This window comes from Cavia porcellus, unplaced genomic scaffold, assembly GCF_034190915.1.
Source record: "Cavia porcellus strain 051 isolate PalLab524CR breed Dunkin Hartley unplaced genomic scaffold, mCavPor4.1 scaffold_25, whole genome shotgun sequence".
NCBI lineage: Eukaryota > Metazoa > Chordata > Mammalia > Rodentia > Caviidae > Cavia > Cavia porcellus.
In genome coordinates, this window is record NW_026947508.1 from 39437741 (window position 1) to 39453431 (window position 15691).

The window sequence follows — 15691 nt, forward strand, 5'->3', positions numbered from 1 at the left end:
AAAGACACATTAATGCCAGATACATTGGTGAATGTTATGCTCTTAGCACTTGGAAAACTGAGGTGGAAGACTGCTTCAATCCAGACATTCAAGACCAGTTTGGCTAACGTAGTGAGATTCTGTTAATCAATCAGTCAATGAATCAATCAATCAGAGTTAAAATAGAGACAAAGAAAGAAACTGAGTAATAGTAATCACTGAATACAGAGCAATATTCTCTACACATCTGTTACTTAGGGTCCTAGAGATGCTTCCAATTCTCAATTCCCTGAAGTCAACTACACTTTTACTTTTGGATTTTCTTGACACTCCTATTTTTCTTACTGCCAAACATATCTTAATGTATTTACCATGGTTTTTATTTTTGTCTGTAGTTGGTGCCCTCCCCAAAATAAAGTTTACCACATATCAGCTTCTTTATAAAAAAAAGCCAGAAATCACTGTGTTTGGTGACACAATAGAGAGTTTGCTACAAGAAGTAGACACTAAAAATAACAATGATTTTAACAAGATAGAATTGCATTTTTCTTTTACATACAGCACAGAGGGCATGTATGACAGCCCTGTTACCTGAGTTCATCTTGAAACTTTCTACATTGTCTCATTGTCACTTTATGATGTTGGGTTTCAGTTCTGTGATTAAAGCTAGATTTTTACCATCATACTTGACAAGCAATAGGATAGAAGAATGAAGAAAATAAGAATGGGAAGATAGGGGCAGGGGATTTAGCTCAGTGGCATAAGCACCTGCCTTGCAAGTGTGTGGTCGTGAGTTTGATCCCTAGTACCGATAAAAACGAAAAAGATCAAAAAAAAAAAAAGAATAGGAAGATGAGCTTTCTTTCTTTAAGAGCATAATTCAAAAGTTGTCCTTTATTGTCATATGTCATTGGTTAATCTCATGGTTATACTTAGGCTGGGAAATTTATCATTATTCTGAGTGGTTATGTGTCCAACAATAGGAAAGGAGAGAATGGGTATTTAGAGACAAGTATCTGTGTGGCCTCAAGGGTAATTTAGGAATGTTTGCAGTTAACTTTTAGAAAAGTGATGTGGACTTATTTGAATTCCCTAGGGAATATTAGAAGAGTAGAGCATGTTAGAATCACTGAAAACAGCCTACTTCAGGAAGGTAGATTCCCCAAGTTCCTACACTGCAGATAACTTCCCTTAGGAGGATTAGGAAGCAATCACTGCCTAGGGAAAAGGAGCTTACTGATAACCTCTATACTTTAGTGTTTAGGAGGAAGTGCTGAAAGTCTCCAGGCTACAGGCTCCCTGAGGAACTTGTCCCAGGGCTTTCCATTTCCCTGTGGCTGTGCTATGTATGGGATCCAAAAAGGTAGAGGACTTAAAGGTTCATTTGTGGGAACTGTGAATGGATTTGTTTTCTCTCTCAAAAAAAAAAAAAATCCATTTGATAGGGCTGACCTTTCCTTGAAAGGAATATTATATAGTTTGTATTAATCTGCTCAGGAGGCCATACCAAAATTCTATAGATTGGGTGACATAAACAGTAGAAATTTATTTTGTCACAGTCCTAGAGTCAAGAATCCAAGGTTCCATTCAATTTGGTTTCTTCCTTATTTGTAGATATTTGCCTTTTCACCACGTCTTCATTTATCTCAGGACAAAGAGTGAATCCTTTGGTGTTTCTGCTTATGAAGACACTAATCCTTTTAGGATTAAGGCCCCATTTTTATGACTTTATTTAACTTTACTTCCTTAGAGGCCCTATCTCCAAATATACTCTTCAATTTACGGTAGAGTTAGTTCCTGACAAACTCATTGTAAATTGAAAATGTTATAAATTTATTAGGCATAACCTCATCTCTAAAACCTACCCACTTGATCTCCCTACAATCCACCTACTTTCTTACAGACTCACTATCATTGTCTTAGTACTAGTCACCATCACCTCTCTTCCAGCTAATTATAATGTCTTACTAGTTTTCATAGGATCCAGCAACAGAATGGATGCAAAATTTATGAGAAAGAGAGGATCAAGGATCACTCTGATGTTTTGCCCTAAACAACTGAAAAATCATCTTGTTATCCATTCTTGAACTGATAAAGACAGGAATAGATGTGGGTTTGGGCCAGATCATGTCATATGATCATCTCTGACTGATATGAGCCTGAAAAATTGAGTGTCTGTATTAATTTGTTTTATTTTGCTTTTTTTGTTTGGTCTTTTTTGAAACAGAGACTTGTTGTGCAGTTCAGGCTGACCTTCAACTCACTTTGTAGCCCAGGCTGGCCTTGAACTAAAGATGATCCTCCTGCCTTAGTCTCCCAAATGTTGGGATTACAGATGTGCACTGCTATGTTTGGTTGTTGCCTTGTTTTTTAAACTGGAGGTCTTACTGTGTTTCCTAGACTGGCCTTAAATCCTTGGCTCTAGCTGTCTTTGTGCCTTAACCTCCTACCTAGCTTGTACTATAAGCACATGCCACTTCCTCGCTCAGATTTATTTTCTATTAGTATGTAATATAAATTTATTAATACTATAAACTGAGCTACTTATTAAAACACTTTTATCTCAGTTTCTGTGGGTCAGGGATCCAGATCTGGCTTAGCTGTCTTCTCTATTTCAGGGATCTCACAGGCTTCTGTTAAGGTATCTGCTGGACTGTCTTTTTTTTTTTTTTTTATGTTGGGGATTAAACTCAGGGCCTTGTGCATGCAAGGCAAGAACTCTACCACTGAGCGATAGCTGCAGCCCAGCTTGGATTGTCTTTTCATTTGGAAACTCTGCTGGAGAAGTGCATGTTTCCAAGCTCATTTTTCTTGTTTGTGAGATCAATTTGTTTGTTTATTGAGCACTTCAGGTTTTGTTTTGTTTGTTTTGCTGGCTCTTGGGCCAGATGCTGCCCTTAATCCTGGAACTTGCCTACAGCTTTCTGCTATATGACTCCCCAGGCACTGAGTTCCATACATGACACTTAGTTTTACAATGTCATTACAAATGTGAGAGTGAGTTTTCTGACAAGACAGTTATGTTACTGTGTAACATAATCACAGGCAATATTGCATTAGTTTTTTTTTCTCTTTTTTTTTTTTTAACTTTTTATCGGTACTAGGGATCGAACTCACAACTGCCTGCTTGCAAAGCAGGTGCTTATGCCGCTGAGCTAAATCCCCAGCCCAATATTGCATTAGTTTTGTTATATTTTACTGTTCAGAAACAAGTCATAGTGCCATTTACACTTGAGAGGAAAGGATTACACAAAGGTTTAGATACTAAGAAGTGAGAAGATTATGAGAGTTTTCTTAGAGTCAGTCTTCCACACTATTTTCCCAATCACAATATAGATGAGAGGGTAGAATGGAATTTTGACCCTTATATGATCAAGACTGAGTTAGTAGATCTTCTTTTCAGATCTTCTTTTTAGAGACTGAATCTGGAATGGTCATGCAGTTATGAAGTAAAGACTAGAATTTCTTTGCTAGCTGGGCATGGTGGTACATGCCAGTGCTTGGGAGGCTAAGGCAGTAGGATTGCCATCAGTTTGAGGCCAGCCTGAACTACATAAGCAAATTCAAGACCAGCCTGCACTACATAGAAAGACCTTATCTCAAAAAAAAGTGCTTTGCAGAGGTGAGTAACAGTAGTACAGTACATTGTCTGGTGACAATGACAGCATGTCCTCAGAGTGCAGCTGATGTGAAATTTCTGGAAACTCCTTGTTTCCTGTTTCTCTAATATTTGGTTCTGTGATCCCTTCTAAATAGTCTTGCAATACATCCTCCCCCTAGGCTTTAGATGATTTGAATGTATTTCCCTGGCTCGTAACCAAGAATATGGCAGGCCCGGTATGAATACATAGTTGGTATAACTCTAAATAGCTGTCACATCATGGATTAGTAAGAGAAAGACAAATAGGTTGAGACCAGAGACCAGATTTTGGGTGGCCTTGCTGGCCACGGTAAATTTACACTTTATTTTGAGACCTATTTAAGTGTGTTGTTTTATTTCTTTTTGTTTTTTTTTGAGACAGGGTCTCACAATGTAGTGCAGGCTGACCTTGAACGCACAATGATCCTCCTGCCTCAGCCTCCTGAGTGCTGGTATTAGAGGTACACTTCTCCTGGTTTATTTATTTAGAGACATGGTTTTGCTAAGGCACAAAGTCTTGGCAAACTCAAATTCTTGATCCTCTTACTTCAGTCAGCCTGAGTGCTTGGATTACAGATCTCTATCACCATACCTACATGTATAAAGAGTCTCATAAGAGCTTTTGGAGGATGTTTTTTGAAGACAGTGAGACTGGATGCAGGTGAACCAGTTGGCAGGTTTTCCTACTCCATTAGGTGCCAGAAGGTAAGACTTGACAAATTGGGGCCAATAAGATGGGAAGAGGAGGAAGACTGGAGAAATACTGAGGTTACACAAGTAACAAAACTTGTTCATTAACTGCAAGTGAGGGAAGAAGGAACAGGAAGGGACCGGGAACGTCTTGAAGTTCCTGCTTGATGGGGACAGAGGATGCAGGAGCAGGCTAGTGATAGGCTATCAAACACCATTCTTCTGTGTGTGAGCTCTGGTATCTGATCAACTGAACTTGGAGTTCTTCCTCTGCAGTTTTTAGCTGTGTGATACTGAGCGCATTATAGAACTTGAACCTGTTTCAACTGTAAAATTGAAGCACTAACGCAATTTAAGTCTTGTTGGTGTATAGGAGAATTGAATGCAGTGTCTGGTATCCAATAGCACTTCAATATCCTAGCTATTATTATCCGCAGAAAGGGTTTAGGGAGGAGGTTGAGGATGAAAGTTGAAACTTTCGGAAAGGTTTCTGGGAATCAACTCTGGTTAGGTCAAAGAGGAAAAATACAGCGCTGTGGCAGACCAGCCAAAGCCAGAAGGAGGCGAGGCAATGCTCAATTGCTGCCACATGTCAGGGAGAGGATGAGTCACTGGAGGTTGCAGGTCACCTTGCCCAGGCCGTGTGGCAAGTTGTACTGTGCTATTTGAGGCCTTCATTGTCAAAGGAGAATCCTGGGGGTCTTCCAGAAGCCTTTTTTGTTGTCTCTGCCCCTGTCAAAGAAATCTAATATTCCTTTCTCATTTACAGGATAATCCACAATGTTTTATGATCTGGAAGCAGGAAACAGAGATGGGACAGAAAAGCCAGAATTTGAGCCCTGTCTAGTTTGATCACTAATTTGCAGGTTGACCTACACGTGTCACTTCAACACAAAATGCTCTCAAATCTCATAAGGAATTAGCGAAGGTTGGGATGTGTTAGCGTACTGGAATACTTGGTCAGTGGTCTCTTTTCGGCTTGTGATCTCTCTTTCCCTGCGTTTGGAACTCCTTTTGGATCCCCATCGCAGAGTTTAGTCCGGCACAAAGCTCCATGAATGGATGACTAGAAGAATGAATGAGTTTCCGCAGCCGCTGTCCCCGAGCCGGGAGCCCCGCCCTCTTCCTGGCTGAGTAGTCGGCCCCCGCGGCTTTTGAGCCGGCGCGTGCGCGGGGAAGCCGCGCGCCTTTGGAGGTGGCAAGCGGGCGGCGTCCCGTGTGCGCGCGCGAGGGGCGGGGCCGGCCAGAGCCTGGCGGGAGGCGGCTGGCGGCGGCAGCTGCTGGTGGCCGGCAGAGCGTGTGCCCTGAGGTAGACGAGGAGGTGTCGGCGATGCCGCCGTCTCTGTGAGAGCAGAGTCGCGGCCTTTCAGGCCCTAGGAGGCGCGGAGGCGCTGCGGGCTGGGTTCGGTGGCTGCGGGCGTACACCGGGCCATGGTGTCTGCGGACAGTGGTTGCTGCGGCCGCGCTGCGGCCCGGGGCGGTGGGAGGCCGGCACAGTTGCGCTGCTGACGTCTGCTGGGCCCAGCCGCGAGTATGAAGTGGAGCCGCTGCCGCGACAGACCGCAGCCGCCGCCGCCGCCACCGCCGCCTGCCAGTCGGGAGGATGGGGCTCAGCGGGCGGCCGAGCTGTCCCAGCCTCAGCCCCTGCCCTCGCGCCGGCGAGCGCCACCTGGGAGGCAGCGCTTTGAGGAGCGGACGGGGGCCGCGGGGCCAGAAGGCCGGGAGCAGGTGAGGTGGGCTGGGGTCGGGCGGTGAGGGCCGGGACGCAGAACCCTAGGGGAGCCTTGGGGGAGTATTGCGCGGGCTGAGGGGCCCGGAGGTCGCATTTTAAGGGGTGGAGACTGAGTAGTTTGGAAGGAGGAGTAAGGTCTGGAGAGGCGAGAAAATGAAGAGTGGAGAAATGGACTTGGTGGCCCTGCGGTTGAATTGGAAGTGGGGACATAGGGAAATGAAATAATGGGCCTGGGGACTTTTATAGCCGGGGTTGTGAATGGGGAAAAAGCGCTGAAATCGTTGATTTGAGTTGCAAAACGTAGGCTTACTACAGGGTTGCTATCCAGAGAGAGTAGTGTGTGTAATAGGAATGTCTGTTTGATAGAATGTTATTCTATTTCTTAGACATTGTCTTCATAGTTATAAACATGGGGACATTTTTAAACATTCTGGTATGGTATCGTATTTTTATTCTAGCTGTTAAGAATCATTGTTAATATTCTCAGTTACCATCTATTTAATGAGAAACCAATTTTTAAAACACCTGTATGGGCTTTTAAATAACATTCTCAATGCTATGAACAGAGAATTCATAGACACAGACTCTGCTTTGTAGTTTACCACTGCGTTCTGATTTCTTTAATAGGAAAACATAGGTGAAAAGCACTGTAGAAAATATTCGTGGGACTTCTGAATGGACAGGATATGTTTAACTTATTAGATAACAGTAGGCGTATTTATGAGTAGGGGATAAAGATCAGTTTCACCATGGAGGAGAAACTATAGGAAGTTAAGTGAAAGAATATTTAATTCTTTTTTTTTTTTTGGTCTTTTTCCTTTTTATCGGTACAGGGGATCAAACTCAGGACTGCCTGCTTGCAAGGTAGGCACTTATGCCGCTGAGCTAAATCCCCAGCCCCTATTTAATTCTTAATATTGTTGGATTTGCAGAAAAATTTCTGTGGTAATGAATTCTAGTGACAGCTTTCCTTTTCACAGCTTTGCTCCAGACCCTAGTGACTTCATCTTCATATCTTTCAAGACGTCTTATAGGTCTCCTACTTCTTTCCCCTCAGATAAGTATCTTCCTTAGACATCATTATTTTATTTTTTTGTCTTTTTCCTTTTTATTGGTACCAGGGATCGAACTGACGACTGCCTGCTTGCAAGGCAGGCGCTTATGCCACGGAGCTAAATCCCCAGCCCCAGACATCATTATTATATGGTTTCAGTGACTCACATGCTAGCCCTTGGATTTTTTTTCTACTTTTTGTTTTAACACATTTTATTCTTAACTGAGAATTGAGCTCTTGAATTTTTTCTACCTTTTGTTTTCCACATTTTATTCTTAACTGAGCACTGCACCATTCACTGTCTCTGTCATTACTTCCAGGGTGTTGAGCGTTATCCTGTTGCCTTAATTCTCTCCCACCTTTGTATTTCATGTTCTCTGCAGCTCCTATTCATACTTTAAAAAATGTATTTCAAAGTTCAGATCTTTTCATGACTCAGTTTGCCCCATGCAGTTGATCTTGATGTGTGCTTTGGTGAAGAGTTTCCATTAGGTCTCTTTTCCCTATTTTCTAAGAATTTTTGTGTTCACTCATTCTTTGCTTCAGTCTGAGAAAGTATTCTTTATAAGGCTGATTCCTGTACTTTTATCTTTGATGTCATTCCTTTTATCTGCTAAAGACTCTTGTTATGTAATTTTTGTCTTACATTGCAAATAAAAGTAGAACAACGTAATTTGCGTACTATATTTTTTTTGCTTAGTCTTAAAAAAATAATTTTGTATTCACTATCTCAATTTCCTTATCTTGTATACATTCCTGATATCATAGTTTGCCTTGTACATGTAATACTTTTTAAAAATTGATATGTTTAAGGGTATCACTAACTTTTTTTTTTTTTTTTTTTTGGTACTGGGGATTGAACTGGGGATCGACCTTACACTTGCCAGGCAGGCACTTATGTCACTGAGCTAAATCCCTGGCCCTCTTCTATTTTTGTTTCACTATTTTTGGTGGTGTATAATTGGGGATTGAACTCAGGGCCTTAGCTGGTTTACATTTTTATTGAGGTTTGATTTATGTACAGTATAGAAATCAAAGTTTCAATCAGTCCATGAATTTTTATAGAACAAATATACCCATATGATTGTTACTCAAATGAAGACAGAGAATGTTTCTAGTACTGTAGTACTCTAGCATGTTATCATGTACTTTCTGCTTTCCTCATCTTACCAACTCTTATCACCGTGAGGTTTGAGTTACTATTTCATATAAATGTAATCATAAAGCTTGTGTACAAACAAGAATACAAACTCTTGTTTACTAAACTCTTTCATTCAAACCATGTCTGTGAGCCTCTTCCCTGTTTTTTTTTTTTTTTTTTTTTTTGTGAAAATTATTCTTTGTCATTGCTGTGTAGTTTTCTATTGCACAAATGTGCTCTGGTGGATAATAAGAGTTGCTTTTTACATTAAAATATAGTACATGGCTATTTATGAGTGGCATCACTGTGAGTTACACAGAGAAATCTGTAGTTGTTCTGGGGACCTTTGTATGCCTAAACCTGAGATTTTTCCCTAGTCCTCATTTTCTCCAAACCATGTGAACTAGTCTCATGGCAAGTGCTTAGAATGTAGAACAAGGGTCATTGGTCCTCTTTTCATGGTATTGTGTTGCAGAATCTCCTTGAGTCATCTGTGTCTTAGACCTGACCTCTTTCCTTAATTCTTGGTTACTGTTTTGTGTTTAACATTTCTACCATAGGTTCTAAGCATTTGTGTGTATGGATGTGTGTGTGTATGTGTGTGTGTGTGTGTGTGTTTTGAGACAGGGTCTCACTTGTAGTTCAGGCTGGCCTTGAAGTCACTGTGTAGCTTTGCTTGACCTCAAACTTGAACTGCTTCTGCCTCAGCCTCTCCAGTGCTAGAACTATAGGTGTGTGCCACCATTCCCTGTAGCATTTGTTTTTAGCAAATCTGATTTTTTTTTTTGGAAACAGAGTCTTGCTATGTAGTTCAGACTGACCTTGAACTCATCATGTAGCCCAGGCTGGCCTTGAACTTGCTACGATCCTCCTGTCTCAGCCTCCCAGTGCTGGGATTACAGGCATGTGCCACTATGCCTGGTATAGGAATAAGTTCTGACTAAACGCAGGAGTTGGATCTCCAAAGATCAGTGTCTCATTGATATGGAATCCATTGTTTCTCCTTTAAGCTATGCCTTTCCCTGTATCTTTTTGTCATCAAATTTGAGAATGTGTCTATGGTCTTTGTCTTCTCCCATTCCCTTTACCCTCTGAGCTAGTCATTTGTTTGGCTTTGCTGATTCTACATTTCCAACATCTTTCAAACTGTTATTCCCACTTTTACTAATCTTAATCCAGCATTTATAAACTCTAGTCCTAGCTATTGTTATCTTTTTTGTTTGTTTGTTTGTGGTACTGGGGATCAAACTTATGACCTCACACTTAGCAGCAAAGTGCTTGAACTGCTGAGCTAAATCCCTGGCCCTTTTTCCTTTTTCCTTTTTTTTTTTTTTTTTTAATTTATTGGTACTGGGGATCAAACTCACAACTGCCTGCTTGCAAGGCAGGTGCTTATGCCATTGAGCTAAATCCCCAGCCCCTTTCCTGGCCCTTTTTTATTTTGGTACTGGGAATTAAATTTAGGACCTCCACTTACCAGGTGGATGCTATGCTAAGACATACCCCTAGAGCCTGGCTATTATATCTGTGAACTCAAGTATATTCTGTATTCTAAAATTGATTAGAACTCACTGCCTTCTTGGCTAATGTAAGTGATAGACAAATATTTGTTAAATGAGGATGTCATTTTAAATTTTTTAATATTTTGTACAAGATGCATGGTACAAGGCTATAATCCTAGCTACTAGAGGCTGAGGGTAGGTAGGAGGGTTCCAAATTTAAGGCCAGTCTGGGAAGTTCTCTCAGACTTTGTTTCAACATTAAAAAAATGCCTGTGGCAGCCTGGTGTGGTGATGCATGCCTGTAATCTCAGCACTTGGAAGATTGAGGCGGGAGGATTTTTGAGAGTTTGAAACTGGCCTGGGCTCAAAGAGAGTTCAAAGCCAGCCTGATCTGCATAGCAACATTGTGTCTCAAAAAGACAAAAAAACCCAAACCAAAACAACAAAAATAATGACTGTGAATATTGTTCAGTGGTTGACCACTTGTGTATTATGCATGAAGCTCTGGATTCATTCCTAGACACTGCAAAAAAAAAAAAAAAATAGCAAAACTTAACCCCCTACCACGTCCATATTTATGGGGTACCATGAGATGTTTTGATATGTTGTATAATGATCAGATCAAGGTAGTTCACATATCCATCTTATTTATTTATAGTAAGACATTTTATAATTCTCTTCTGAATTTTTGAAATATATGCTTTTGTTATCTGTACTTTACTGCATATGAGCACACCAGAGCTAAACTTACTTAAGCTTCCATAAATCTATGGACCTTGAGATTCAAGATCTATTGATACTTCTTGCTTTTGTGTGTGTGAGTTATGTTTTTGGTGATATTAGGGGTTGAACACAAGGGCCTTCTTCTACCATTGAGCTACATCTCTAGTCCATTTGTATTTTTTATTTTGAGATAGGGTCTTACTAAAGTTTATTAGGGCATGCCTGAACTTGTACTTCTCCTGCCTCAGCTTCTCAGAGTGCTGGGCTACAGGTATATACCATCATAACTGAATTTTGCTCACATTTTAATCAGAGTTACAGTATATGCCCCTCTCAGTTATTTAGGACCCTTCCCTTTTCTCTATCATATTATGAATTGCTGAAATTGGTTTGTTTATCTCAGTAGTAAGTTCTTTCAGATTCAAACCATTTTGTTTTCTGCTGTATATGTAGGACCAAATGGTACTTGAAAGTGAGTTATTTTTCTGTATATTTGTTAGAAACAAATATTTGCTCAGTGAATACCCTTTTTTAAAATTTATTTTTATTTATTTGTTTCGGTATTGTGGATTGAACTCACCTCGTGCTTGCCAGGCAGGTGCTTATACCACTGAGCTAAATCCCTGGCCCTTTTTTGCTTTTTCTTTTTTTTTTGACACTTCTCCTTTTGTTATACTTGCTTTTTTTTTTTGGTTTCAGGGTTTGAACTCATGACCACATGCTTGCAGGGCAGGCACTTAAGCTGCTGAACTAAACCCCTGGTGCTCAGTGAATATTTTGGCTGTTAGTGTGTTAATCAGTGAAGTGAAACTTTCTGATTCACAGCTTCTCTAGTATTTTAACTGAAAAGTAATGTGCATTCAGTAACTATTTGTTTATTGTGACACAGTTATCATATACTTATTCAGCTGTTAGTCTGAAAAACTCTTTTCACCTCTATTAAAATTTTACCCAGATTTCCAGGCTTAACTTAGATGTGGAAAAACTCACATGGAGTTTTTCTATGTGAAATCCTTAGAGAATCCTTAATTAGACTTCCTGAAGTCCATCAGTTTCCTGAAATTCCAGTTCTCAAAATTCTAATATCACTTAGTCCATAATTTTTTTTTTTTTTGGTATCAGGAATCAAACTCATGACCTCAAGCTTGCCAGGCAGGTTCTTAGGCTGCTGAGCTAAATCTTCAGCCAGTTCTCAAAATTCTGTGATCCAAAAAATAAAAACTTGGGTTCTAAGGTAGTAAATAAAATGATGATTAGAAAGTGTATAATAAGTAAATTTATCAATTTATCCATATTTTAGCACTGGGACTCGAACTCAGGACTTTAGGCCTGTCAGGCAGACACTGCACCACTGAGCTAAATCCTCAGCTCCAAGTACTTAATAATAATATTTCTTTTTTTTTTGTTTTTGTCTTTTTCATTTTTTTATCGGTACCGGGAATCGAACTCATGACCACCTGCTTGCTTGTTTCAGGAGTTCTATGACAATATAGAAAGCAACATTCATTCTGAAGTCAAAATGCATCAGTGCTAGTGATGCCAGGAAAATCCCTTCCGCCTTCCAGAGCTTGTGCGTGGCTGTGTCCTGGGGGAGATGGACCCTGGCTGAGCAGGACTGCAGCACAGCCTGGAACAACATCCTCAATGAATAAAGACAGCAGACAGATGAAATCTGAAATTACTCAACTGTAGTAGGTTTTTCCTTGAAGGGACCTCTGTGTGCTTGGCCTTTAAAGGCCCCAGATTGCCAAATACAAGGATCATGTCCTCTGGTGCCCCTCTGCTGGATAAATCAAATTCAGAAATGCTCTGTTTTACGTATGTAAACCAAACATTTCTTGAGTTACCTGTTTAATGAGAACCTAGGACTAAGATTTTCCATGAGAAAGGATCAATGAAGGCAGAATAGAAAATTATCATTGTTCCTGTATGCAAAGGCTAATCCCTCATAGGATTCTAAGTTTTCATTAAGCCCCATTTCCTGCATGAAATGTTAATTCTACCACATGTAGATAGGCATGAATTAGACACAGGATTTAAGTGTTTTAATACTACAAACCAATGATTCAATTTAACCCTGGCTCTAATGTGTAAGAGAAATATTTATAGAAATGTTTGAAATACATACAATTTATGAAAGAGAAACATATTTTGGAACCTGAGCAAAGGCTTCCCAATACCATAAAAAGCCATTGTATAGGTTGTTCTTACTGGCAGTGAGTCAGCCAGGTCAGTGTGTTGCTTTTGGCAATATTCACAGCCTCCACAATATGCAGAGTACAGAAGGTCCCATGCTTCTTAAGTTCTGCAGTGAGTAGCACAGGCTTAAAATTCAACATACTGTTGATAGAGACAACTAGATACCAAAATATTACACATAAAGACCAGAAAAAGTAAAATGAGTACACAGGGAAAGAATGGCTAATAGGATGAAGATGCTGCTCAAGAATTGGACAGGATGAGTCTCACCACACATGCAGATAAAGAGTAACACTTACAACCACAAGTTCTTGCTCTCAAAATAAACATACTGAACATTTACAACAGAAGGAATCCCTTATGAATGCAAGCTTTTCTCTTATTGCAATTCTACGCAGACAGACCAAAAAGCCAATGTCTAAAAATAAGTTAACAAAGTTAGATTCTTCTGTTGACAGCAGTCATCACTGGGTGCCACAGCTAAACTCTGATAGCAGTATCATTAGCCCATGGCAGAAGAGAAATGCTCATCTCTCACATCCTACTGGCCACCAAATCTACTCCATAAAGCATGCAGACATCTACTCTGTGATAAAATTTCAAACCAATAAAAGGAACATTTTGCATATGGGTCTCCATACCTTCCAAAGTATCCAGTAAATTATGGCAAGTTAACAAATGGCAGGTTACTGCTTACCAGGGAAATCATAAGGTAGAAGACTGAAGGCAGAAAGGAAATGTTTAAGATGGGAAAATTGCAGAATGGTGCTAGCATTCACAATACCTCATGCTAAGGTCACACAGCTGCCACTGCCACACCGTTTGTGGGAGATGCACATGTATCGACAGCCTTGTCTTCAGGACAGAATGCCTGTGTCTCATTGGCATCATCATAAGTGGGTGGGCAAGGTGACTTCACACTTCTTTTTGTAATTAAAAATGAGAGAATGCAATCATAAGACAAAAAATGATAGAATAGTGGACAGAGAAAATACAAAAACTCACAATGACTGATGAGGCTAGAGTCTCCTGCCTTGGTGTACATGAGTTGCAATTGCATATTGGCAGCCATCCCTCTGCCATAGCAACCCTTGGACTGCATTTGGTTCTAAATGGAGCTAACTGAATTCATTCTGCTGAACATCTCTCTTAGGCCTACAAAGAGCCATGTATACAAAGTTTGTTGGCTCTCTGATCATATTTTGGTCAGTCTGTCGCCACTTTTTAGGCTGAGGCTGCTCTGCTATGCAACAGTTAAAAAAAACAAGAAATCACTCATGCTTTCAGTTCAACATACGAATGAACACCAGTGATGGTTTCAATTCTTCTGGCAGCTTCACAAGGTATGGTCTTTCAATACAAGGAATGTCTAATCCAAATAACGATTCTTTTTCACTGTGCTTTGCTCTTGGAAGTCAAATTTATATAGTCGATTTAAAGAAACAGGTTGTTTTCCTTCACTTCTGGATCTGCACACTCCTTTCTGAACCAACAGGAAGGTGTAAAATTGCTGTCTTGACCCATGGCCTACAGCAAGTAGTCACTCCTCATTCAGTTAGGTCTGGGTTGAGAACACTCCATATTATGCACTCAGATGACTTGCAGACTCATTATCAGACTTTGTGCCTTGCCAGTTTCTTCATTTGGGTTCCAGGTTTCAATCAAAATATTCACCAACTCAGAACTGGTCTTATCCTTGCCTTTGTCTTGGCTGCCCACACTGGTCGCAGCTGCTTTTGGCTCCAGCACTGTGTCTCCTGCTGGCCCCACGCCGGCAGCTGTGCTCCCCTAGCCCTCACCACTTCTTCAAAATATAATTTCTTATCTCCTTTGAAACACTCTTTAATCCACTGCTAGGTGTTATTAGGTGTTGAATAAGTATTTGCTGAATTGGAGAGGATGAATCAATGTCTTAGCACCTCTTTCTGTATTCATTGCTTCATTATTGCTTTTAAGTTGTAAATTACTGAAGGTAGGTCATCATTTTATTTCACATAATGTGTAGCTGTGGATGTTTACAGTAGACACTGATTATTGAATGAATCAAAAATGATTCAAATATTTTACATTTGGATCATTTGAGTAACAATAGTATGGTAGAAATTAGACAAGTAAAGGAAGTAGGATATTTTTGGGGATGGGAGAAGGTGAATTTAACTTTAGTTTCTAGAATACCCTCAACACTACTGAGGAATTTTCAGAATCGTTTTAAGAAATTGACTCCTCTTTACTCTGCATAAACTTTGGTGAAAGCATAGGGTAGAAACATACATATTAGGGAAACTGCATAATATTTGTAGGAAACTAAAGTTGGTTGAATATTGTTGGAGCTTGAGATTGAAGGAATAGTTACTAAGCTAAGATTAAAGGAGCCGTGATTAGTGAAAGCCTTTAGTACAGTGCAAAGGGATATTAAGTAAGGGTCAGTATAATCTTAAATATGTTTAGGTAGATTTTTCTGTCAGTTGTATGAAGAATATAGTGCATTACACAGTGATAGAGAGATGAACATTTGAAAATTCTGAGTTTTCAAGGCAGAAAGCTTATCAGCCCTCCATCCTCTCTTATTAAGGGATGGGTAAAGCTCCTGAAAACCTGTTAGCTTTGGAATGTTTAGTTTCATCAAAAGTACCAGGAGGATGGGATAAGGCCAAGGGCTGGGGGGTGGAGGGATGTAGGGGTGGTGCTAAGAGCAGAGAGCCTGAGATGGTTGAAGTAGGCTGATCAGTGGTAGGGTACATTTGCTTACTTTTTCCATCTTTGTTCTTCTGGATTCTCCTTAGCCTAAAGGTCAGTCTCCTGTATTAACTTTTGCCAATTCTAATCACTCATTGATTTAAGATCAGGATTAGTAAAGGCAGCTGATTATTATAATCCATGTGTTTTCTTTATTAGTTTTAGTTTCTGTATGGATCTTTGGAAAGTCTGTCACCTAACTTTGTACTTTCTTAATGAAATCCCAGAAATACTTTGGTAATTATTACTTTTATTCAGTAGTCAGTGTTTTAACCAGTTATATGAGCAGTTGGGG

The 15691-nt window shown here is 40.1% G+C and overlaps 1 protein-coding gene across 6 annotated transcripts in view; it reads left to right on the forward strand.

Annotated features, from left to right (window-relative positions):
* The first annotated feature begins 5527 nt into the window (after positions 1-5527).
* The window catches only part of Mast2 (microtubule associated serine/threonine kinase 2), a 332530-nt gene continuing 322366 nt past the window's right edge, over positions 5528-15691 (forward strand). For 4 of the 6 annotated variants that reach the window (XM_063236385.1, XM_063236389.1, XM_063236387.1 and 1 more), the window contains exon 1: positions 5528-6037. In XM_063236385.1, coding sequence (XP_063092455.1) covers positions 5843-6037 — 195 coding nt within the window. In that variant the 5' untranslated portion in view covers positions 5528-5842. Of the gene's footprint in view, positions 6038-6874; positions 6906-15691 lie in introns of all 6 variants that reach the window. The other 2 variants (XM_063236388.1, XM_063236390.1) reach the window with 2 other exon arrangements.